Source organism: Protopterus annectens, chromosome 8.part0 (assembly GCF_019279795.1).
Source record: "Protopterus annectens isolate FY-2018-M chromosome 8.part0, PAN1.0, whole genome shotgun sequence".
Lineage (NCBI taxonomy): Eukaryota > Metazoa > Chordata > Ceratodontiformes > Protopteridae > Protopterus > Protopterus annectens.
This window is the reverse complement of record NC_056741.1, coordinates 1,888,104,987-1,888,129,524: the sequence shown is the minus strand read 5'-3', so window position 1 is coordinate 1,888,129,524 and position 24,538 is coordinate 1,888,104,987. Positions and strand designations below refer to the sequence as shown.

Here is a 24,538-nt window from a genome sequence, read left to right as displayed (position 1 = left end):
TGGCTCTGATGTCATCAGACCCAAGTGACTCTCAGAGAAGTACATTTGGCGTCAGCTCCAAGGGGTTGGCGAAGGCTATGAGGCTTTTGGAGCTCTCTCTTCCCCTCAGGGCTTTGGCACTGGGAAACTCTGCTCTGACTCCCCCTTCAGCGCTGGTGGTGAGATTCCGAGAGGCTCCGATGCTGGCAGCTTTGGCTGTGGTGGTGCTGTCTTCCAGGGTCAGCTCACCTTTGGCTTTTGAGGTGGTAGAGAGGGTCCTCTCGGCTCTCTCAAGGACCTTAACATATCCCTCCTCAGAGCCCATCCTTGTTCCTTCTGTTTCTGGACCGGAGTCATCCATCATGCCTCGTCCGGGACATCCTGTTGCCATACCTCCCCAGGATGTTCCTTTTCAGGAACCCTTTGAAGCTTCCGAGTCTTCTCCGGAGTATCCCCCGATCAGGTATTTATTCCAGGTTGTTTTTGGTGCCAAAGAAAACAGGGGACTTCAGTCCCATTCTGGATCTCACTGCCTTGAACCTGTTTGTTGCCAAAACGAAGTTTTGGATTGTCACTTTGCAGACCATTCTGCCCTTTCTGCAGAACAACAAGTGGATGTGCTCCATAGACTTTCAGGACATGTACTATCACATAAAAATGAACAGACACTCCAGAAGGTTTCTTTGCTTCCAGCTGAGAGCCAGTCACTTCCAATTCAGAGTACTCCTCTTTGGACTCACCACAGCTCCCTGGGTGTTTACCAGAGTCATGGCGGTAGTGGCGTCTCACTTGAGACTGCAGGGATTCTGTGTGTTTCCTTACCTGGAGAATTGGCTTTTCTCTGCTCCTACCAGGCATCAGCTACTTCGGGCCAGGGATTACCTCCTTCTCCTAGCATCTTCCCTGTGTATATCAATCAGTCTGGGAAAATCAAACTTGGAACCGGTTCAGGTGATAGATTTTATAGGCGCCTGGTTGGACATGGTACAGAACAGGGTATTTCTGCCGCCTGACACGATACTTTCACTTCAGCAGCATGAGGTTTATACTACAATCTTCTTGCCCCCCAGTGGGTATGGTTCTTCAGGCATTGGGATGGATAGCGACCGTGATAACTCTCCTACCAACTGCGCTCCTGCACATGAGGATCCTGCAGTGGACCTTGGCGGTACAGTGGTCACTACTCGACCTTCCTCTTTTGCACCCAATTTGGCTATCCTGGGTTTATTGGAAGTCTGTTCGGTGGTGGCTCCAGTCCCTGGACCTCCTTCTGGGCTGGCCATTTGTTCTTCCTTCCCCCTAGATCATAGTGACCATGGATGCTTCCCAGCTCAGTTGGGGGGGGGGCATTGCATGGGACGGATGGTCCAAGGCATGTGGTCCCCCTTGGAGAATAATCTGCATATCAATGTCCTGGAGATGAAAGTGGTGCTTCTGGTGTTGCAAGCCCTTTAAGCTTTTCTTCCCACCGAGATAATTGCCATCCAGATGGACAACATGCTCATTGTCTGGTACAGCAACAAACGGGAGGACCAGATCTTATCCCCTGTGCTGCGAGGCCATGAGATTTTGGAAGTGGGTGATCTCTTCCAGCCATTTTCTGGTGACAATGCATATTATGGGGAAGTCCAACATTCTAGCGGACACGCTCAGCAGAACCATTCTGATGCGTTACTAGTGGTCTCTGAATCCTTCAGTGGCAAACATGATCTTTCGGAAATGGGGTCATCCTTGCCTTAATCTTTTAGACTGTCCTTCCAGTGCCAGGTGCAGCAAGTTTTTCACCCTGATCCCCTCTCTGGGGGAGTCATCCAGGGACGCTTTGGTCCATGCTTGTCCCGCCGGTCTACTTTATGCTTACCCTCCTCTTCCTCTGATCCCCAAGTTTCTTCAGAAAACACAGCGGTTAAAATGCAAAGTTATCCTAATTGCCCACTTCTGGCCTCACGAAGTTTGGTTCCCCACTCTTTGGTCTCATCTGGTCTGTCCACCCTGGACTGTGGGTACGGTTCTGGATCCCTTGTCACAACTGTCAGGGGTTCCACACCTGAACTTAGTCAGCCTGAAGCTCACTGTGTGGCTGCTCCAGTTCCTTTAATGGCGAGAACTCCCTGGTTCTCTTTACCAGTTAAAAAGATTTTGGTTGTGGCTCGTAAGACCTCTGCTAGAAAAATTTACTCCAGTAAATGGAAACATTTTTCCATCTGGGTGTCACAGCATAAGTTGGATCCCTTTACAACTCCTGTTCCTGCCATTTTGGATTTTCTAGCCCATATCTTCCACAATGGAGCTAGTTTTTCTACGATTAAAGTTCAGTTGGGAGCCATCTCAAATTTCCATGTGGGTGAGAATTCTGCCTTTTTGGTTTCTTATAAACTCTGCAAGGTCTTTTTGAAGGGTACCTTTCTCCTTAGGCCCCCTGCCAAGGACCCCGTGCCTCCTTGGGATCTTACTTTGGTTTTGCAGGCCCTGGTTTCTCCTCCTTTTAAACCATCTGCCGCGGTGGATCTACAGTTTGTATCTTGGAAGACGGCCTCCTTGGTGGCTATCACTTCTGCAAGTGGGTATCTGAATTGTAGGCAGTACCAATTAAGCCTCCTTATCTTGTCTTCCATAAGGACAGAATGACTCTGTACCAGCCTCTCTTTCATGCCAAAGGAGGCATCCAAAGCTAACATTAACCAGGTGATTAGTTTGACAGTTTTCTTTCCAAGTTATCAGAACAAAGGGGAATACAAATTGCATTGGCTTGATGTCCACAAACAGTTGTGCTTTTATTTGGATAGAACCAAAAATGTATGACAGTCTGATCAACTTTTATATCCTTTTCAAAGCCCCGTTTGGGAAAGCCTATTTCTAAGGTCACCCTTGCTCATTGGATTTCCAGTTGCATCTCTATGGCTTATCATGCTAAAGGTATGCCGTTACCTGGCCCTGTCCAGGTACATTCCAACAGGTCAGTGTCTACTTCTGCAGCTTTTTGGTCCAGGGTTCCTATTGATGACATTTGCTCTGCTATCACTTGGTCCTCTTCACACACTTTTATTTCCCATTACAAATTGAACATTCTCTCCAGGAGTAGCTTCCTTCGGCTCTGCCGTGCTGCAGAATATCCTTCCATGAGGGCCTCCCAAGGTTATTGTAGCTAGGGACTCAGTCCCATAGGCTGAAGATCAAATGAAACCAACTTCAAGTAAAGAAGTTATGTACTTACCATAAATTTCCATCAGAGTTGTTGTTTTTCATTTGTCTTCAGCCATCCTTCCCACTGCCTTTGGGCTTGTGTTGTGGAACAGACAGATACAGGCCCAGCTTATCTTCTTCTTGGTCCTGTTTTTGAGTCTGGTGTACCCCTTCAGTGGTTATGGGTTAAGGTACTCTGCTGTGTGTTTGGTGGTGCTGTCCTGCAGCAAACTCAATCTGAGGGGATGAGGAAGAGTAGGGCATTATGAGTAGGGGCGGAGCTCAGACTTTGTCTCCGATGCTGGTGTATACAGCTGAGTCAGATCGGAGTCCGGTAGGTCGAAGAGAAATGAAAAACAACTGAGATGGAACGTTATGGTAAGTACATAACTTCTTTCTTCGATTTCTTTAACTTCTTCATTATTAATCCTCTGTGTTTTTTATTATTTTTTGTATTGTAAAATTTTCCATATCTGGATGTTTTTGCCTGTATTTATCTTCAAATATCTTTGGTGCTGCTCTTTTTGCACTGACTAGTTTTGCTTTCTCCTTTGTATAAATATTGCACCATATTAAATCTCTTTTTCTTTCCAATGTCCATATCTCTTCTTCAGATGTCTCCTACTCCTCTTGTTTCTCCTTACTTTGGGAGCTAGTTGTTCCATTGTGATGTGTTATGACCTGTGTTAGACTTTCTGCATTGAATCCTTCACTTCGCAAATATTCTATAACTTCACCTTCTGTTTTTTACCTTGTACTTGTCTAATCTTCTGTTCTACATTCCCTCTTTGTGATCTTATTTTTCTATTGTGTAATTTTCCATATCTGGACGCCTTTGAATATATTTCTCTTTGCATATCTTTGGGGCTGCCTTTTTTGTATTGGTTAATTTGGCTTTCTCCTTTGCATAAATATTGCACCATTCCATATCTGTCTTTCTTTCCATGTCCATATTTCTTTGATATACCCTTCAAATATCAATAAATTTTGTTCTTTAAATTTTCACACTTCCTCAGGCGCTTCTTTTTCCAAACGACACAATGTTTATTGGTCTATATAGTGTTTTTCACGTACCTGTTGTATTAATGAACACAAATTTTTATTTGAAGCTTCTGGCAGTTTTTCTTGTAGAAGTATTTTTCTTTCTTTTAATTTCTCTCATAATCTATTTGTATATCTTTTGACTGGAAATTCTGGGCTTCTTGTAGTAGTAATAATATATAATTTCTTTATTATCCTCAGTAGTCCACTTTATCGTCTATATGGCTCTTTTTTGGCCTATCAGTTTTTGTGGTTTTTGTGGACTTTGTGGACTGCTACTTCCATCTATAACAGGAAGGGCCATCCTCTCCCGGGGCCTAGCCTAGCCCCATTGTAGGAATATTTCCATGTCTTGAGGACTCTACCCTGTCATTTTTTCCAGTCCTGCAACTAGTGCGTCTACCAGGATTGGGCACTTTTTTATCCTGGGACTTGTGCACCCAGCTATCTTCTTTATTTTTAACCTGCTTCTGTCCATGATATAGGCAATATAAAATACAGTCTATATATCAGTGTCGTCTTGGTGAGATTTTGTGAAAAACAGGGTCAACCTCATGATGGTACTCACCAAGACTTGAGGATGAATTTAGTTCCAGCAGTACTACTTTCCTTTTACTGGTTTTATTATCTCTCCATTCGGACCCTTATCCTTCAGTGAGAGCCACCCAATGTCCTCGTAGCTGGGGACTGTGTCCCTTCAGTTGAGGAATGCATGAAAATGCCATCTGATATAAAAGTTATATACTCACCATAACTATGCATCTGTGTTGTCCATTTTCATTCTTCCTCAACTTCCCATCCCCCCTTCCCCTGACCTTTCATCTGAGAGTGACTTTTTAGTAACATTGGAACCACTGTTCCTGTTTGAGTCTTTTCCTTTGACTTCCCTTTTATATTGGGTATGTATAGTCCATCTGCTTCTTGGGCATCAAACTCAATTTGAAGTATTAAAGGGTTATGAGGCATTATGGGTAAAGGGAGGAACTTGAGAGTCAGATCTGAGAATCTAGGTGAATGTGGCCGAGCTGGATCCAAGGTCGGATCCGAGACCCATCAGTTGAGGAAGAATGAAAGTGTATGACTGTTTTTGATTGGTTTATTAAATTTCTGGGCTCTTTGACGCCAGAGTTCTGGTTATTTTTTGTCTTCATATTGGCTACTTCTGAGCTATGTACCGCACTGTACTTGTGTGACATCATTTGGGAAGTTACTTGTTTGGTTTATGCTGTTGAAGTCTTTGAGCCATTTCATTTCTGTTTTTTTGAATATATAGGCTTCCGGATTCATGTTTTGTGTTTAGCACATTGGAGCTTTATACTTGCTGCTGTGGAAGCCTACAGCAGTTTATAACTGATTTTAGTTGGTTTATTAATTTTCTGGGCTCTTTGACTGCAGAGTGCTGGCTATCTTTTTTGGCTTAACCATGGAACAACCTACCAGTTATTTGGTTCTTCCTTCTTCCGGCCACAAAAAAAGGACATTACTAAACAGCCTTTGCCATCACAACAGACTGCTGAAGTGCCTCAGCTGCAGATGGGTAACTCTGTTTTTGCCACTTCTGGTTCCTCAGAACATTCATATTTTCTTAGGCTTTCTATTGTGTAGTCTCTGCAGCCACCATGGATCGGCTGTAGGGACTACACTGTGGCTGCTGGAGTCCCCTTGATTTGCAAGGGAAATCTGCTCTTGTCAGTCTTACTAGAAGATGCCAGGAATAACCTTTTGCCTAGCCTGAGTACTGTGCCAATCCCTAGTGAGGTTTTTCCTGGCAAACATGGGTCTGCTTCTTCAGAAATGCTGGTCAAAAAAAGAAGCAAAAATATAGACATATTTCTTCTCCTATTTCAGTCACTTTGGACAGGATGATTTATTGGGCCTTACTCAAAGTTTAGTTCACGCTGTTAACCCTTCCAGTTTAGCTGCTTCTGATAAAGAAAAGGAAAAGATTATGTATTTTCTGAAGAGGTTCAAGTTTATGAACCAAAAATGATTGTGGGACAGATTCTATTTTGTCTCCTCAGATTTCTGATTCTGATTCTAAGGAGAGAGTGGCTTCTGTCAGTCCCTTTAAAGGATTCTCTTTCTCTGAAACTTTTTCCTAAATAGATCAGTCGTTTCATTAAAAACACAGTGGCATTCCACTGTCCCCAGAAAAGTATTATGATTCATCATAACTGGATTTTCCAGAACCTACTCCAATTCCTCCTATTTTTTCAACATTGGAGGATGCTTTTGTCATAGCTTGTAACTTGCCTGACAGCCAGTCTGCTTATCACAAGAAAGACAACAGACTGTGCAAAGTTCCTCATTCTTATATTTTTTTTATACACTCATTCTAGGTTAGACTCAACAGTTACTGCTTTAGTGAATCCAACTTTTAACAGACACCTCATTAATACCACTCCCTCTCTTTCTGACAAGGATGGGAAAACTTTTGACAGAGCTGGGAAAAAGTGTATTATTCTACAACACATATTTAGAATTCTCATGTGTCAAGCTCATATGTTAAAGGTTATGCTTAGCTTTTTTGAGAACATGAAGAATATTATGGCATCTGTTTCCTCGTCTGAGGGGGAAAAAACTTCTTTGTGTAACTTGATTGTTTCTGACTCTCAAGTGGCTACACTAGAGCTGTTATGAGAATGTTTTCTTGGTTGCGTTCTCAAAACCTTTCAGATGTCAAAGCTGTAAAGTAAAATTTTCCCTTGAATAGATAGTTGGTCTTTGGACCATCTGCTGAAGAGTTCCTTAAAATGCATGATGAGAAAGGTACGCTTACTGAAGGAACTTCTCAGATGTTTCAGCCTTCCTTCTCCAAGTTTGCCAAGGGATTTAATACTACACCTACACGCTTCTTTAAAAAAGCAAAGTAAACACATTAATCAAGCTGCTGGTAATCTAATGTTTAAAAAAAGCAATGTCAGAGAGCTTCCTAAAAAGAAAGGAGGAATTCCCTCAGAACAAAGGACAATCTGCTAAGTCTGAAAGACAATCTGCAAGACTCCTCCCCCCAACCTGCCAATCCCTCTATCCTTCCAGAAAGTTTGAACCTCCATCTCTCTCTCTTTGGCAACAGATGGTTTCAAACACATGGGTTCTAGAAGTAGTCCATCAAGGTTCCAGATGGCACTGGGAGTCCCTCCCTCCTTTTTGAGGGATTCCCCCTCATCCACCAGACCAAACTCCTCTTTTTCCTCTTGTCATTCAGCATTTGCCGTTTCTGTGGATGATAGAAGTGGTTGTCCCTCCTCAGTTAAGAGAAGATTTTTTATTCGGGAATGTTTCTGATACTAGAGAAAGAAGATTCTTGGAGACCAGTTCTGAATCATTCCTTTCGGAACCTATTTGTGATAGTGTCCAAGTTCAAATTATTACTCCTTCACAATTTATGACTTCATATTCCCCATTTGAGTTATTGTGCGACCTTTGGTTTAAAAGATGCATATTATTACATTCCTATAGAGTCAGATTTCAGACATTTTTAATCTATCCACTGCTCAAAGGGTATTTACAAGGTGTCTGGCTCCTGTGATCGCCTACGGCAAAGTATTCACATTTTTCCTTATTTAGACAGCTTGGTTATCTTTACAGAGGTTCTCAGAGTGTCAGAAATCTCTCATTTAGGTAAGACATCTCCTTCACAGAATATTTTTCCAGGAGAACATTCTAAAGTCTCTTTTGACTCCTTCCCTCAGGATTGTATTCCTGGGTGTGTTTCTTAGGTACTTAACTTCAAAGAACTTTCCTTCCACAGGCAAAAGTACTTCTATATGTAGATCTATTCCTGAGTTTTTCTATTCAGTCAAGGACTTCAGCAAGGGAATACCAGGATACTAGGATTTATGGCATCTATGATTTTCATGATTCTTATAGCCAGACTTCATGTGAGAAAGATTCAGCAATTCCTAAAGTCTGTGTGGTCCCAACATCAGCACACTTTGACGTTACAAATTCCAGTTTTTGAGTTTGTAGAAAGGGGACTACTTTGTTCGATAGACCAGTTTTATTTGAATCCTGGTCTCCCATTCTCCCTTCCAGCTCCAGTACAGTCTGTAACAATAGATCCTTAGACTTTACTTGGTGAGTTGTGTTTTTGGTGGGTTACTGAAAGTGGAGGATTGTTCACAGGTGACTACTAGCCTAACAACCCCAGGGAGCCTTTGTAAGCTCAGCCATGCTTCCAGAGGTGAGAATCAAACCCTGTACCTTGTGCCTGTAAGGTAAGCATCTTTACCATTATACCAACCCCCAACCCCTAAAAAAAGACAGACCAGAACTCACAAACAAAAGAGATGTTGGCAGTTATAAGTGCACTAAACTCTGTCAATCACTTGTGTAGCCCAGTACCTCTAAAGGGGTTAGAGTGGTGTGGTACATAAACAAGGTTCCAGATCTTATCCTCTGTGTAGCTTAGGCATTGTGGCCTGTGATATACCAGTTCAGCACTGGCTGACTATACAGGTGTCTTATTTTTGTCATAGCAAAAGATTGTGGTAGACAAGCTGACCAGGACCATTACAGACCCTCATGAGCAGAAATTGAAGTAGGGGGTGTTCCAAGATTTCATCCAGAGTTATGGAACACCTCAGATAGGTCTGTTTGCCTCCATTCAAAACAAACAACTAGCAAAATTCTGCTCTAGGACTCCTTGCTAACAAGCCTGAAAAAACAGATGCATTCTCATTTCCTTGAACTGTAATGTTCCTCTGTCTTTCCACCCATTCCATTAGTATCTGTGGTCATTCTGAAGATCAGAAGTACTGTCCAAAGTTCATTGTGGTGCTTCCCTGTTCTTTTGAAAATGACCAAGGGCAGTTACCACAAGCTTCCTCATAGACTGAACCTACTCACTCAAGACAGGAGTTGTTTGATGCATTCCATCTTAATAGAACTATATCTAACTGCCTGGATGATAGTCTTAATATCTTTTAGGTACCTGATTTCTAAGGATGTGCAGTAGATATCGAAGGCAGAAAATAAACTTTCTACTAGGAAGTTATATATTATGAAGTGAAAACAAATGTTCTAGTTGGTGCTACACTAAGAATCAAGGCTATTCATTTTAAGGCTAGTATTTCTCTGGTTCAGCAGTATTTGTGTGAGTTATTATCCTCTGGCGTTTCTTACTTCTCTGTCAAGGTTCATTTTTTGGCCATTTTTTTATGTCTGTCCATGGATCCCCATCTTTTAATGCATTCCCATTTCAAGATGTGTTTGAAAGGTATTCTGCATACCTGACCACCTAGAATGCAGGTGGCTCCTCCTTGGCATCTTAATTTTCTTTTTGAAAAACTAACTCTTACTCCATTTGAACCAGCTCATCAGGTTGATTTCAGGTTATTAACATGGAAAGCAGTTTTTTTGGTTGCTCTGACTTCTGCAAGAGGAGTGTATGAGTTGCAAGCTGCCATGATGGATCAACCTTATCTTACTTTTCACAAAGGTTGAATTTCTTTTAGAACTGATTATTTATTTACACCTAAATTGGTATCTGAATTTACTTTGAGACAAACTGTCTATCTCACTGTCTTCTTTCTAGAACATAAAAGTGAGGGAGGAAGGATTCTTCGTACTCCACATATGTCCACAGACAACTCGTATACTATCATGACAAAACTAGAACCTTCAGAAGTCATAATCAACTATTCATTTTTTTAAAGATTCAAAGAAACTTTATTGTCATTTAGGACCACACAAGTGCAGCCTAAACAAAATTACAAATGTCAGCTCACGAGAGAAATGCAGTGCAAATAACATAGATACAGCGGTATCAAAGAATAACATAAGAAAGAAAATAATACATATGACACGCAAGAGGTAGTTCACATTACATAAATACATTCAATTCCCACTATCCATTGATAAATAATAAATAAATACCCACCACCAACCCCTACACTGTTAAGATAGAGAATAAATAGAGACTAGTGAATAGCAGCTGTTTAGTTACCATATTGCACTTGTTAACCTTAGACGTGACTCAGTATAGCCATCATATTGCATAGTAGTAATGCTGGTGGTAATTGCTCCGAGCAGCAGGATTAAATGAAAAAAGGGGATTCAGTGTATCAGGTATTATGGTTGGTGTGTGTATTAATAAGTCTCACAGCTGTAGGATACAAACTGTTCCTGAATCTGGTAGTCCTACAGCAGAAGCTGTGGTACCTCCTTCCAGACGCACATTGTGAGAACCAGTTGTGGGCTGGATAGGTCAAATCAGCAAGTATTTTATATGTTCTATTTCTTGCTCTTGTAAAGAAAAGCTCCTGAATAGAAGAAAGGTTTGTGCCCAAGGTTTTCTCAGCCACATTCACCACCTCTGTAGTTTCTTCTTCTCAGCAACTGTGCAGTTTCCAAACCATGCTATGAAGTTGCTAGTGAGGATGCTCTCAATAGCTCCCCTGTAAAACGTGGTAAGAGCAGACAGTGGTAGCCTGGTCTTTTTGAGCTTTCTCAGGAGGTGAAGCCTCTGTTGAGCCTTCTTGATTATAGGGTTGGTATAAGCAGCCCAGCAGAGGTCATTATTTCGTATAAAGGTAAGAGAAAAGGACAATCGGTGTCAAAGCAGACTGTCTCCATATGGTTGTCTCATGCTATCTCCTGTTACTCTCACTATAGCAAGTCAATTCTAGACAGAGTCAGGGCATATTCTACTATGGCTCTGGCTTTATCAGTGGCTTTTTGGAAAGTATTGGACTGTATTCTAGAGGCAGAAATTTGGTCAGCAATTTAGTCAGCTATACGTACTTTTACAATGCATTGCAACTTAGACCCATTTTCCAAGTCTAGAGTAGGCTGTACTAGGGCCATTCTACAGGGGCTGCTAGACCCTCATCCTTCCTCCTCTCAAACCTGATAAGCTGTAATATTCTACCCATATAGCTAAAGCTACTGCAGCAGTGATACAATATTGAATGTAATACAGCTGTAAACATAAACTTACTGTTTCAGTAGATGCTCAAATGATTATTGCTGCAGTAGCCCCCCCCCCCCCCCACACACACACACACATTGATTGCCAGGCATGGAGGTTCATTGTTGTATATCTAGAATTGACCTTTTTCAGGGCTCTCACGTCCCTCTTTCAGCTGACATGAAGGCTGTGATTGAGCTGTCAACAGTCTGGTTACACGGATGGTGCCATTAAGCTTTGAACGCAGGTTGACTCTTATAACCTAGGCAGGATATAACCCATATAGCTAGGGCTAGTGCATCAGTTATTCAAATGCCTACTGTTATAAGTTTACTTACACAACTATGCTTTCCTGCCATTGAAGGTGGCATAACTGAATCATTTTATGTGTTTAATGCCTTGGGCATGGTTACATCTGTTTTTGAGTTTCTCTAATCACATTCTCATGACAGTATAATTAATACCTTGGCTATCCATCCATCCACCCCCTTCTCCCATCTTCCACATGGGGTCGGGGTTTCTCTTCAACAGTGACAATTATCTAGAGCCAGGATTCACACTGCCTAGTGGCTAGCCCAGTTTTTTTTCCATACCACTCACTCAAACCTATAGCCAATTTAGAGTGTCCAGTCCACCTACTGCTATGCCTTTGGAATGCCAGAGCAAACACAGGGAGGGCATGCAGACTCCACACAGAAGACACCCCATCCAAAAATCAATCCAGAGAGACTCTTGCTGGAAGGCGGCAACACTAAACACTGTACCATTGTGCTTCCCAACACTTTGGCTACATTACTACTTATTATTTCTTTATATATCCATCCATCCACAACCACATGGGTTGGGGTAATACTTCAACAGTGATAATCATCCAGAGGCAGTGTTCACACCATTGGGTTGCTAGCTATATTGTTGTATTATTACTTGTTTAATAAGTTCTCTCTGAAAGCAAGGCAGGCATTAGAAAAGGTTATTTCTTATCTGTGGGTACAAACCAGGCATAGAGAAAGGGTATTTAATTCTTAGTATTGAGTATAACTTGTTTGTAGTGATTGCCACCTCAGGAAAAACATTGCAGAATCCCTCAATGTCTAGTGCTTCAAAACTGCCTGACTTTTTACAGAACTGGGTACCTGCTTATTATTATCAGAACAAAATTCTTAATTGGGTATTATCATTTACAAGCTACTGAACATGAACTTATGTTCCTGGGTCCAGTTCTTCCAGTTAATCCTTACTTGTCATTTCCAGCTACTCTTTAGCATTTACCCTCTAGTGTTTTCTGTTGCAGGGCCTGCACATTATAATTTCTTCTTACTATTAACATTCAGGACAAATCCCAGGTGTTTACTTTTATTAGAGGAGACATCCCCTAAATGTTTTGATGATAGTAAATAACACTGCATGTTTTCTCTGCTCTGATGATAAGTTTATGACTTTTGCATATGGAAAATGGCAGCAGTATTATTATTATTATTATCATTTTTTTTTGTTGTTGTTGGGTTTCTTGGTTAACTTTGTTTTTGCATTTGCTACTTTATATTTGACTTTTGTGCTTCAAGCTGTATTCGTAGGTTCATAGGTTCATACTAGGCTATCTGCCCAAGGGCATTTATAAGCCTAGCCCATAGTTATGTGGCTTTCGCCACCCCTTTAGTTTGAATAAAAACTATGCCTATCATTTTGCTGTGCCTCTGTCAAGCAGTGACACTGAAGTAATCCCTGGGGTATATCTGTGATCTCCCATCCATTGGTCAAGATTCCTCTTGAACAAGGCCAGTGAGGTGCTCTGCCTCACATGTACCGGGATTTTGTTCCACAGCACAGGGAGTCTCTGGGTGATGAATCTGTCCCTCCAGCACGTTCTATTTATAACCGTGTCAAGGTTTAAGTCTCCCGCCCTTGTGGTTCTGAGGGATCTAGATTTTTTTGAGGTGAAGCATATTCATCAAATCTGGGTTTGACATGGCCTTATATTGTCAGGCACAGGTCACCTCTGAGCAAGCGGTATGAGACTGAATAGAGCTGGAGTTCTTTCAGTCGGGCAGCATAAGACATATTTCTGAGACCCTTTATCCTTTTGGTGAGGAACTTTTGGGGCCTTTCAAGCTGCAGCAGGTGTCTGGTCAGATACATTCCGAACGGGGCATTGTACTCAATCATAGGTCTAATGAGTGATGAGTACAGGGGGACGATGACCTCCCATGATCTAGATGTGAATCCCTTCATGATCAGGTGGGCGATATAGAAGGTTTTCCTAACTACTTTAGCAACATGAGTGTCAAACGAAAGGCTACTGTCAACCTGGGTCCCCAGATCCCTGATGACTTTTTCTGTGCTCAGTGGATTGCCACCTATATGGTAGCTAGGGGTAACCTTGTTTTTCCCGAAGGGTATGACTATGCATTTTTTGGCGTTTAACTTCAGGCCATGGCTCTGGCACCAGTTATCCGTTTCTGTGAGGCCGTTCTGGAGGATATCTGTGTCAGATGTGTTTTCGACTATGGCGCCCAGTTTGCAGTCATCTGCAAACTTTGTCAGCCATAACCCTCCTGTGTTTGCTTGTACTTCAGAAAAGTAGATGCCGAACAAGAGTGGACCCAGGACTGAGCCCTGTGGGACACCACTTGTGACAGGCTTTGAGTCTGACATGGCTCCAGCAACTCTGACCCTGTGGGTTCTGTCACTTAGCCAGTTTGCAACCCATCTTGTGATGTATGGGTTTACATTCAAGCTGATGAGTTTTTCGATGATACCTGAGTGGGGTATTGTGTCGAATGCCTTTGTCAGGTCGAGGTAGGCTGTATGGACTGCCTTTCCCTCATCAATGGCCTTGGTGACTGTCTCGAAAAAGTCAACCAAGTTTAAGAGGCAGGATCTGCCTTTGACAAAGCCAAACTGGGTTGGATCCAAAGTCTGCAAGTTCCCTATGTCTTTATTTATGAGTTCCATTATGATCCTCTCCATGGCTTTGCAGATAAGGCTTGTCAAGCTAATGGGGCGGTAATTTCCAGGGTCTGTGGAGGCACCGCCCTTATGAAGTGGGACCACAGTCGCCGTGCGCCACTCCTTGGGTACGTATCCTGAGGTGAGGCTAAGATTAAACAGCTGTCCTAACTGTGGGTTTAATTCCTCGTTGAGTTCGTGAAGCACACAGCCGGGGACACCATCCGGTCCCATGGACGCTGTGTTTTTGCCTTAGTGAGGGCAGTTCTCACCTGGGCGTTGGAGATGTTTGGGGGCTACAATCCTCTGGAATAGATATCTCTCCTTTTTGGGGAGGGGAGAAGTTTGCACTGAACCTGTCAGCCAGTATGTTGGCAATGTGTGTAGGTTCAGTAATTTTCAAATCATTTTGAACTAATTCTGAGCATATCTGGGAGTTTCCTCCTAGGTTTCTAACATAGCTAAAGAAGGCCTTATGATTGTCTTTAGAGTTCTTGGCGATTTTTCTCTCAAAATTTGCCTTGGATGATTTTATGAGAGCTCTTAGTTTTTTACTTATAATGATCAAAGGTGTCTTACCTTTCAAGGATTTTGCTCTATCCTGTAGTAGCTTCCTCCTTTTGTTGTAGAGCTTGTTTATGGCTGGGGTCCATCAGACTGGATGCTTGCCTTTGGTACAGAGAGTCTTAGTTTTGTTTGGGATTGCCTGATCCAAGCAGTCCTGTAGGTGCTGGTAGAAGGCATTTGTAAGTGATTCAGCGGTTTGAGTAATGTTTACCACTGGCTCAGGGGCCTTAAAGGAGACCACACTAGTTTTTAGAAGTGTGAAATCGGCTTTTGAGAAGTTTTTCACTGTGATCTTTTTTGTTTCAGGTGGGGGCGGGATGAGGACCTCCAGCAAGATTAGTTTATGATCTGATCTCACCAGTGAGGGGTATACTTCCGGTGTTGAACATTTTGATCCCATGTTCGTGATGATGAGATCAAGTATGTTTTCTCCTCTTGTGGGGATGGTGACTAGTTGTTCCATGGCATTTGAGTTTATGAACTCCAGGAATCTTTGGGTTAGAGTGTTCGGGCTTGAGTAGTGTTCCCAGTCTATATTAGGGTAGTTGAAGTCACCTAGTATGATGGTGTTTGGAGATACATTTATCCCTCCAATGTTTTCAGGAAGGCCATGTGAGGTTCCTGAGTTTGAGAGGGTGGCCTGTAACATGCTACAAATTGCAGAGCAGTCTTGCCTATGGTTAATTGCACCTGGATGGTCTCCGATGCATCGTGCGTTGCCACCAACCTTGAGGTGTGGGTGTCCTTTATGAATATGGACGCCCCCCCTCCTTTCTTGGTGTTGTCCGGATTTTGGGGCGGAACGCATGATATGAGGTGAAACCTGTTAGTGCTGGGGTGCTCTCAGGAGCCTTGAACCAGGTTTCTGTCACAGCACAGACATCGATGTTCTCCATATTGAGAAGGGCCTCGAGTGCGTGCATCTTGAGATTGAGACTTCTGGCATTGAGCAGCATTACCCTTAGTTTTTTTTCCCTTTTGGTGTTCTAGGGTGGTAGGTTTAGAATTTGAGCCTTGCCTAAAAAAGGCACTATGGGGGTGGCAAGAGCCTTTGCCAATATCCGGAAGCCCAGGGGTGACAGGTGCAAGCCGTCCCTTGTGAAGCAGCGTGGCTTGTCCAGCATGTCATCCCAGGCAGACAGACATTGGATCCCCTTTAAATGACACCAAAATTTAAGCCAATTATTAAAGCTGATCATCTTATCACTGTATTGTGGCATCATTCTAGGTGAAGGTAGGATACTGCTCAAGGTCAGGGTCTTACCTGCCTGGGCTACATAATCAGAGAGCTCCTCGATGTCCCTTTTCATGTAGTCCAAGGAGGTACGTCTCAGGTCATTGACACCAGCGTGGACAATGACTGAGTCGTACTTGTACCTGCTGTTGTGAGACCTCAGTGCTTGCGTTATGTGGCGGATTCTAGCGCCCGACAGGCAGCTTACTGTGACCTTCTCCTTACTCAGTCTGGTGAGCGGGACGTCAGTGTGTCTGACTATGGAATCACCAATGACAAGTGTGTCTGGCATTTTGTTTGGCCTTAAGGGCTGTGACTGTTTGACACTCTGACTGTGTGGTCTATGTGTTGCATGTGTTGGGTCGTGAGGTGGTAGTTGTTTGGGTGTCTGCTTTGGTGGCCTCTGCTGTTTTGGTAAATTTTTGATCAGAGCCTCCGAGTATGTCTTTGTGTGAGTATGTGTATGATTTGAAGTTGTGATGGTACCATGTGTGACTGGATATGTATTGTGTGTGGTTACCTTCTCCTCCTGTCTGGTCTTGCCAGTCCTATGTTGAGAGAGCTCAGCCTCCAGTTTGGCCGTATAGTTGCATCTCTCGCATGTATTTGTGTTTTGTGGGAGAAGGAGAGGATTGTCTGTGTACATGAGGCAATTGTAACATTGCCTCAATATTCCCAGGTTCACCAGTTGAGCTGGAGAGGACACTAGCAACTGATCCCTGCAATGTTAGTCCTTTTAATGAGTCTTGGTCATGGCTGTGAAAGGGCCCTAGTGGTTTAGATAACCTACCATGATGTAAATAAAGAGAAAGTGCTTAAAGCATTCCTGTTAGGGGATGGCATTTCTTTTAGTTATCGTTTTTGTTTGCCACTTAAGGTTGGAAACCGTGCATCTCGGGTAACATAAAAACAATGTAGTCTTGTAAAGTATGTGAGAAGTTTGCAATTTTAATATCAATAATCAGTCACAACTTTTTAAGAGCATAAGCCTTCTCTATTACTGTGAAACTGTATGCTGGTACATAGGGTGCCTGATCTGTGTTCTGTACTTTACCTAGTATTTTTGACTGGATAAGATCTCAAAATACCAAACTGCCTATGGCTTCTCAGTTTGACAGGATCTCCATGCAGTTTCTGTGTCCTGAGGTTTTATGTATTTTATTTCATTGCAGCATCTCACACCTTTACCAAAATATGTCCTCCTTATTAATGTCCTGTCAGTGATATATTATATAGGACCTGTACTGGATGGTAGCAGTACGGCCGCGTAAGCATTTAATTTAAGAGATGTTTGTATACAAGTGAAAGAAAAGTGTTGCTGCTATTTCCCTTCTCCCTTTTGGTTAAGTACTTCAATTATTATGTTGGTTTTGACAGCTCAGAGGACACAGTTCCCCACTGCTTTTGGAATAAAATTTTCTATTCGCAAACTCATGAGGCAAAGAGATTGTAGAAAATATAGAGGAATAGGAGAGCTACAAAATCCTGAAACCAAAATCTTGAAAGTTCAAAATAATGAAAACTCAAAATACTGAATCTCATAACACTGAAATCACACAGGATACCAACACCGACTATATTCTAGCACATGTACATGCAGAAACAAATAAAATACAAACCATATTACTCTTCTTCAAGTATAACCAGGGGGCAAGACCCCTGCACCCCCCATGTGGGGGCTATACCCCCCCACTCCCTGCTACTTAAATATGTCAACTCCGAGATTGCACTTATTGTAGTGAAGTGCCATCTTGGAGTTGATATGTTTAAGTAGCAGGGGCTGGGGGCTGCAGGCCCCCCCCCCCCCAGTGTTATACCTGAAGGGTAATATGTTTCTGTATGTACTTGTGCTGGAATTGGTATCCTTTGTGTTTTCAGTATTATGAGAGTCAGTATTTTGAATTTTCAGTATTTTAAACTTTCAAGATTTTGGGCTTGCAGGATTTTGTCGCACTCCCAGAGGAATGCCGACTTTTCATACATGTAACATAGATGAGAATATTTCTCATTGGTGACTGACAAATGCATCAGTTTCCAGATAGCCTGCACAGATATGAAGCCTTGGTAAATAGCATTTGAAGTTTAGTGCAGAGTGATGCAGTTTTGGGATGAGGATCTTACTGAGGATATTCTGGCTAGAAGAAGCACTACTGGGTTGGATTGGGAGAGAACATCTGGGCCATCAGTATAACCAAATAACGCACTTACACACAAGCTGAATGCAACTGGGGCATGCACTACAGAGGAATGGAAATTATCTTGCAACTGAGTGGCTTGCTGGTGAAGTTGAAGTTGTAGTATTTTGTGTCCTGACCTGGACACCATATTTAAGAGGGTTATATTATATATTGGTGGAGGGGATCCAGAGAAAGCTCATGGACATTTTGAGAGCTAGAAGGTGAAGCAAAATTGAGAAAATGCCAGGAGCACTGGACATAACTATTCGAGGAATGAGGGAGAAAAGAGGCTTGATAAGGGTACACATTCTTCTCAGAGGAAGAATAGTAATTAATACTAAGAACACAAGGTTGGAGGGAAAGTCCACAAATGCCAGTTCTTACGTTTTGTTAGATAAGACTCTGGGGTATAAGTCAATAAAATGCTTAGGAGACACATAAGGAGATAGGGTGGAATGGACGGGACTGCAGCATAGGTCCAAGTTTAAGCATGATGTTGATATTCAGCTTAGGTTGGCTGATGCTTTTCCACTAGTATTATTTGTGTGTTCATGTATTAGGTATTTGGTATTTGGTCTTTAATAACTATGGGCTACATTACCGATTGATGTACCTATGCAAGAGCCCTCCACCTGGATTTCCATGTCTTAACATTTGTATTCATAATTTTTTTTTTTTTATAAAACTGTATTTTATTTAAACTGTATGTAATACAGTGGCCTGTATTTATTATTTTAGAAGTGAGAATGCAAGAGATGGTGTCCATGGGAGTTGGTAACAAGCCTTATATGGATATAAAACCAAGTGATGCTGCAATCAATGATAGAGCCATAGACTACATTATGAAGGGAAGAGGTATTTATATTTAACGTCCTTGCTAAGAAAAAACAATAATGCTAGCATATTTGTGCATGGACTACATCATGCTATAATTATTTAACATTTTTTTGCAGGATCCAGAACAAGAGCCTCGATTGCAGTATCTTTATTTGATCACTCAGATCCCTACAAAAGAACCCAGACACCAGTGTCCTCCAGTGGTACTTCTTCTTGTAGTTCATCATCTTCACTACTTGGGCCACTTAACCTGCATATTTACAGAAACCCACCTCTACTACATGGAGTCCTGGGGACTGTACATACTTTTGATATCAGCACTTGTATAGAAGAGGAAGACTTGGAGCATGAACCTAATAGTCAGCCCTCAACTAGTATGTATTTATAGTGTCTAGCCTATTTACGTTTATTTATGTGTTTTGTTTTGTTTTTTCATAGAGAATGTAGAAGGACTTTTAAAGAGGTATTGATCCTTTAAAAAGGGTCAAGGAAGCAGTTCTAAAAACTTGAGCATGTACTTTGATTTTAGCTGATGTGCGGCCTTCCTGTTGTTTAGTCATACCACTTTAATTCTGCTTTTCCTGGTGAGGTCTGTAGTGGTATATCACAATTCCCTTTTCTTAGCCACCTCTGTAGCTCATATTGAGGGATTTCCAAACATTCCTAGAGTAGCATTGAGGTACATTTGCCCCAGCATGACTTGGAATGTCCCAAGGTCTCTTCCTGGCTGACTGGCCATACCTGAAACAGTTTCAAAAGGAAGAGGGAACCTTATGAGAGCTAGAATCCCCTCTGTTAGATCCTCTTCGTCCTAAGGAGGAGTGACTTTATTTATAACAAAAGTTTTATTGCAGTTACAACAAACAGACACAGAAAATAAGTAATATACATATTTGTAGTAAGACTTTCCCCAAAACATAATTTTTTTCAAGATTTTCTTCTATATCTAACTCAGACTTACAACACCATTTGTCATATTACCAGTGGTGCCTTTAGGTCCAAAGTGAAGGAAGATAACTGTATTTGTTTAATTAGCAATTAAACAAATGTGATCATCTCCCTTCACTTTTCTTCAACGGTCATAATTTTCATACATTTCCTACATGTTTGTTCCACTTCAGATAAAATGGATGCTGGATAATATCCAGTTCACCTTTAATCAAGAACCAATACAGCCATAACTCGTGCATTAGGACAGTACAGGCTATAATCCACATTATCACTTCCACCAGACTATCCTCTCTTCATTTCTACCTTCACTTGGTGTTGTACTCCAGTATACTTTCTGCTCTGTTTAAATACTTCTCTCCAGCAATTATTTCAGTTACTTCTATTGTTTTTCCTTTCCATAACTTCAAATGGGCCTCTTGTTCTTTCCTTAATTATTCGGTATAGCTTATGCAAATAACCTCTTCCAGCTTGTTTATGCCTATTCTCAATCACATACAGTTCCCTCGCCTTCTATGAGTAGTCTGACAGACTAGGAGGAGATATGTATCTCATTGACAGTGTCAGTAGCTCCATAGGTAGCATACTTACCTCTGGGGCTATAAGACAAGAAGGCTGTGGATTCTGTTCTCACACCAGGTGATTGGATTGTTGACACTACTGTGCAATACTGGAGGTCTGCACTCCTGAGTATGTCATCCCTTAAATGAGACATTAAACTGATGTCCCATTTGCTTGAGATGGTGGTAGCTCAAGTGAATGTAAAAGATCCCACTGCGCCCAATGATAAGAGTAGCAGGTTTTATTTGTGTGTACATGAATAATCCAAAAATTACATGTAATTCAAAAACTTTTCCATAAGCCCATTTTTACACAATTTAAATTTTAAATACGTTTATATTAACATTATTTACACAAACATACATTTCCCCAATCCTTTTACAATGATGCTTTTCTCAGTTTCCTAATAACAAAGAGCAATCCCAACTCTTATTATGAAGCAGTTTTTATCATCAAAGAATCTAAAGAATACATAATGCTTTCACTACCAATTTATCATAAATACCAAAGTTTTGTATATCACATTGGTGATAACCATATGAAATCATTTTTTATTAGAGCTGTCTGACACCATGTACTTCAAGAACTGTTTTCCAAAACAATTGAATTGTTTTACTTTTCTGTGAATGAATGATCTGTTCAGCTTGACATATATTACATAATGTTTTTTCTTTTCTTTTATTTCATTTGTGCTATTGCTGTCAGTTTATCAGTCATTAACCTCCACAAAAAAATCTTGTATTTCAACTACTCCCTTAAATCCTTCTCTTCTGCATTTTATGCACTTTTGTATCATATTATGTAACTTGCTCCAAGGTTTGTAATAGTAATTAACATCCGTACTATATTCATACCATAGCTTTCTGTTCTTAATTATATATATCTTCCATGAAATCATTTTATATACATACTCACCAGCTATACAAGATAAGCCTTTATTTTCTTTGAGGGCATTATTTCCCAAACATTAGTATACTGTTCCAAAAGTAATAGTCCTATGATACTGAAGTGTTTTTCTCAGCCCCCCCCCCCCAAAAAAAAAAATATGCAAAGAAGCTAAACATACTTCTGAATTAACCACATCTAAACCTCCATCGCTAAATACAGTATTTTTTCTTACTGGTTTTAATCTAGGACCCCAGAAAAAAATGTGCAACAGATATTTTTTTGTTCGCCATAGGGAATGAAAAAAACTGAAGTAACTCAACTTTCCTAATATCATTGTATGTAGTACATATACATCTTATGTTACATTTTAAAACAATTCATTTTATTTAGTATCTGTTGAATTTGTAATAATAATGAACCCCTTTGCTGCAACATTATTTGTTCATCCCCAAAATGTATGTCTAGTATTTTAATACTATCTGTAACAAAATATATTTTGTCAGAATATATTAGAATATCAAATCCTGTACATTTGTCTTTAGTAAACTGCAGAGCTAGAGAAAATAATCTCTGGTCTAACTCTTGAAGGTCAAGGTTTATCCAAGCCTCTGATTTTATAATAGTTAAATCATCTGTGTATGGTAAACACCGCTAGAATCTTAACATTTGGTAAAATAGTCCATCTTGCTTAATCACAACATGACCATTTACTGAAGGATGAACCTGAGTATGCGTATAAATACTTTGTAATATATCTTACTTTAGTACTAAAGCCATAATATTTCATAATGTATCATACATCCTCATGACAAACCGTCAAAGGCCTTTGGAGTATCCCATGAGAGTAACACTCTCCCTTTATCAATTTTTCTAATCATCACTATAATTTCTCTTTTATCATATTTAATATAGTTTAACTGTTTTCACATTTGTAATTGCTTGAGTCTTTCATGCAGAATTTTACAAAATAACTTATAGTGTGTGTTTGCCCGTGATATTGGTTCTCCTTTTTTTTTTAAATGAATGTAATAATTCTTTCACAGGCATAGTCATCATCAAAAGTTCATCACTCTTTCTTCTGCAATAGCCTGTAGCTATTTGTCTCATGTCATGCCCAGGATATAATGTCCAGCCAGTCTTCGAAAGTCTCTGGCTCCCTTCCACACGTCCTCAGGCTGTCTCTCAAGATCCACAGAGAGAAAATAGCAGCCAGAGCACCAATTACTTCAGTGCTTTCTTACTACCCTTGAGAGAGAGCCTTTGGACTTCACAGTATCGGCAGTCAACTTCAATCTTCAATTTCTGGCAGATAAGTCCCCTTCAGGGGACCTTTCCACACAGAAGTTATATTTTTCTATTTTTTTGACAAGTAATTGTGACTGAGTTTCTTTAAGAATACCAGCAATTTACTGTATTGACATTTTAGTGGAAATGTCTCTTATCAGATGTGTTATTATAGTTGCTGAGACTAATTAACTATGTCTTTGGCACATTTTCTGAGAATAATCTGCTGCTTTTGTACTTTTTATGTGTGAATTGAAGAAATCAAATGTTTTAAGGGATGACAAGTGTAAATTTGTGCATGTATACACTTCATGAAAACTTACATGCATTTATACTTAATTCAGTAACACTTTCTGTAAAAAGGAACTTCTGAATTGTGAAGAACTGAAGTGAATTGCTTGTGAATTTACTTTTGTGATATTTGTGTGAGTTTGTAGATGTGTAAGTATATGTTCTGCTTGTGAACACTAGATTGACAATTTACCATCCAAATTACTTATTCCAGCAGCCCTTACTAGCAGACAAGACAGGCTTTTCCCATGGCAGGAACAAGCATACATTTATTGGTCATGCTGTACCTAAAAAAAAAAAATTGAGTTCTTGCCCATACCATGTGTTCAGTCTCTACCTCAGCCATTGGCAGGTGACTCTACAATAGCCCACAGCTTGTTCCTCAGACCACTCACTGATTTCCCCCGGACCTCTAGTCCCTTCAACCATCATGGACCAAGGGGTTAAACATGTTCTCTGCAGTTGTTCCAATGGTCATACAACCCATGAGAGAACCATCATCTTTAGGTATGGTAGTTTTTCCAGGAGATTCTTCCCAGGGTAGTCAGGGAAGGAGACCTGTTTCCTAGGTTGAAGTGCCAACCTTTAGTCAGTTTCCCTTCCAAGGATGTCCCTAGAAAAAAAAGGAAACAGAAGGCTAGACATATTTCATCTAAAGACAGCATGTCTGTTAATAAAGATGAATTACTTACATTAGCTAAGGGTTTACTACATATTTTGAATCTTGTGGAACGTCAGAAAAAAATAACATTATTCATAATTCCACAAGTCCAGAGGATGATTTATCAGATGATTCTGATAATGACAGGGCTTCTTCTGTATTTTTCTCACAAGCACCTTGCACTGATCCTGAGGGAGTGTTTGTCCTACAGAGGGGGAGGTTTCTTTTCTTTTCCTGTTTTCCTGAGACAGTACCAGTGATGAATAATGTATTATTGGGTGAGCAAGTAGATGTCCCTCCCCCAAGGAGATACTATGATATACCACAAAAGCCAGCCAGGTAGAAAAAACAGTAACCAAAAGAACCAAATTCCACTTGAAAATCACAGTGAAGGGTAACGGTCAGCTGAGGCAAATAAGCAAATGTTAGAACTAATATTTTATTGTACCAAAGTTAAGCTCTTTCATCTTTTCTAAATGCAGGACTTCATCAGAACTAATTAAACCAATACTGTGTCATATTAAAATACCAGAAGTTAAAATCATATGATACTGATCATCAGATAAAATTTTACAAGCAATTAAATAGTTAACACACCATCTAGTTCAAAAAACCTGTGCAACAAATAATAGCACCCATTCCCCAAGCACCATCCTTAACAGAAAGGACATGTTTAACACTGTTAATGAATGCTTAGTATTCTACCCTATATTTAAAATATATTAAATAACTATGTGAAAAATATTTAGGTACGAAAAAAGTACTGAACTATATAAACTGAATTCAAGAGGCAATCATTAATGCATAGAGACACAATACATATTCTTATATATTATGCAAAAGTTATACATGGCAAAAAGTAAATACACTTTTTTATAAAGTGCATAAAGGTGTTGCATTCACTTGTAAACCTAAAGATCTGAAGTTGTTAACTTCATTTGATCAGCAACTTGTGGGGGTATCGGATCCGACCTGGATCCGAGCCGGCAGCTTTCCAAGCTAAAGATCCGAGCTCCAAGCTCCTCTCC

The 24,538-nt window shown here is 40.7% G+C and overlaps 1 protein-coding gene across 1 annotated transcript in view; it reads left to right on the top strand.

Annotated features, from left to right (window-relative positions):
* PLEKHG4 (pleckstrin homology and RhoGEF domain containing G4) overlaps positions 1-24,538 on the top strand; it is a 3,374,045-nt gene that overhangs the window by 3,154,547 nt on the left and 194,960 nt on the right. Inside the window, exons 20-21 of the mRNA XM_044079537.1 lie at positions 18,779-18,895; positions 18,994-19,251. Of these exons, the coding sequence (XP_043935472.1) occupies positions 18,779-18,895; positions 18,994-19,251 (375 nt within the window). The remainder of the gene's footprint in view (positions 1-18,778; positions 18,896-18,993; positions 19,252-24,538) is intronic.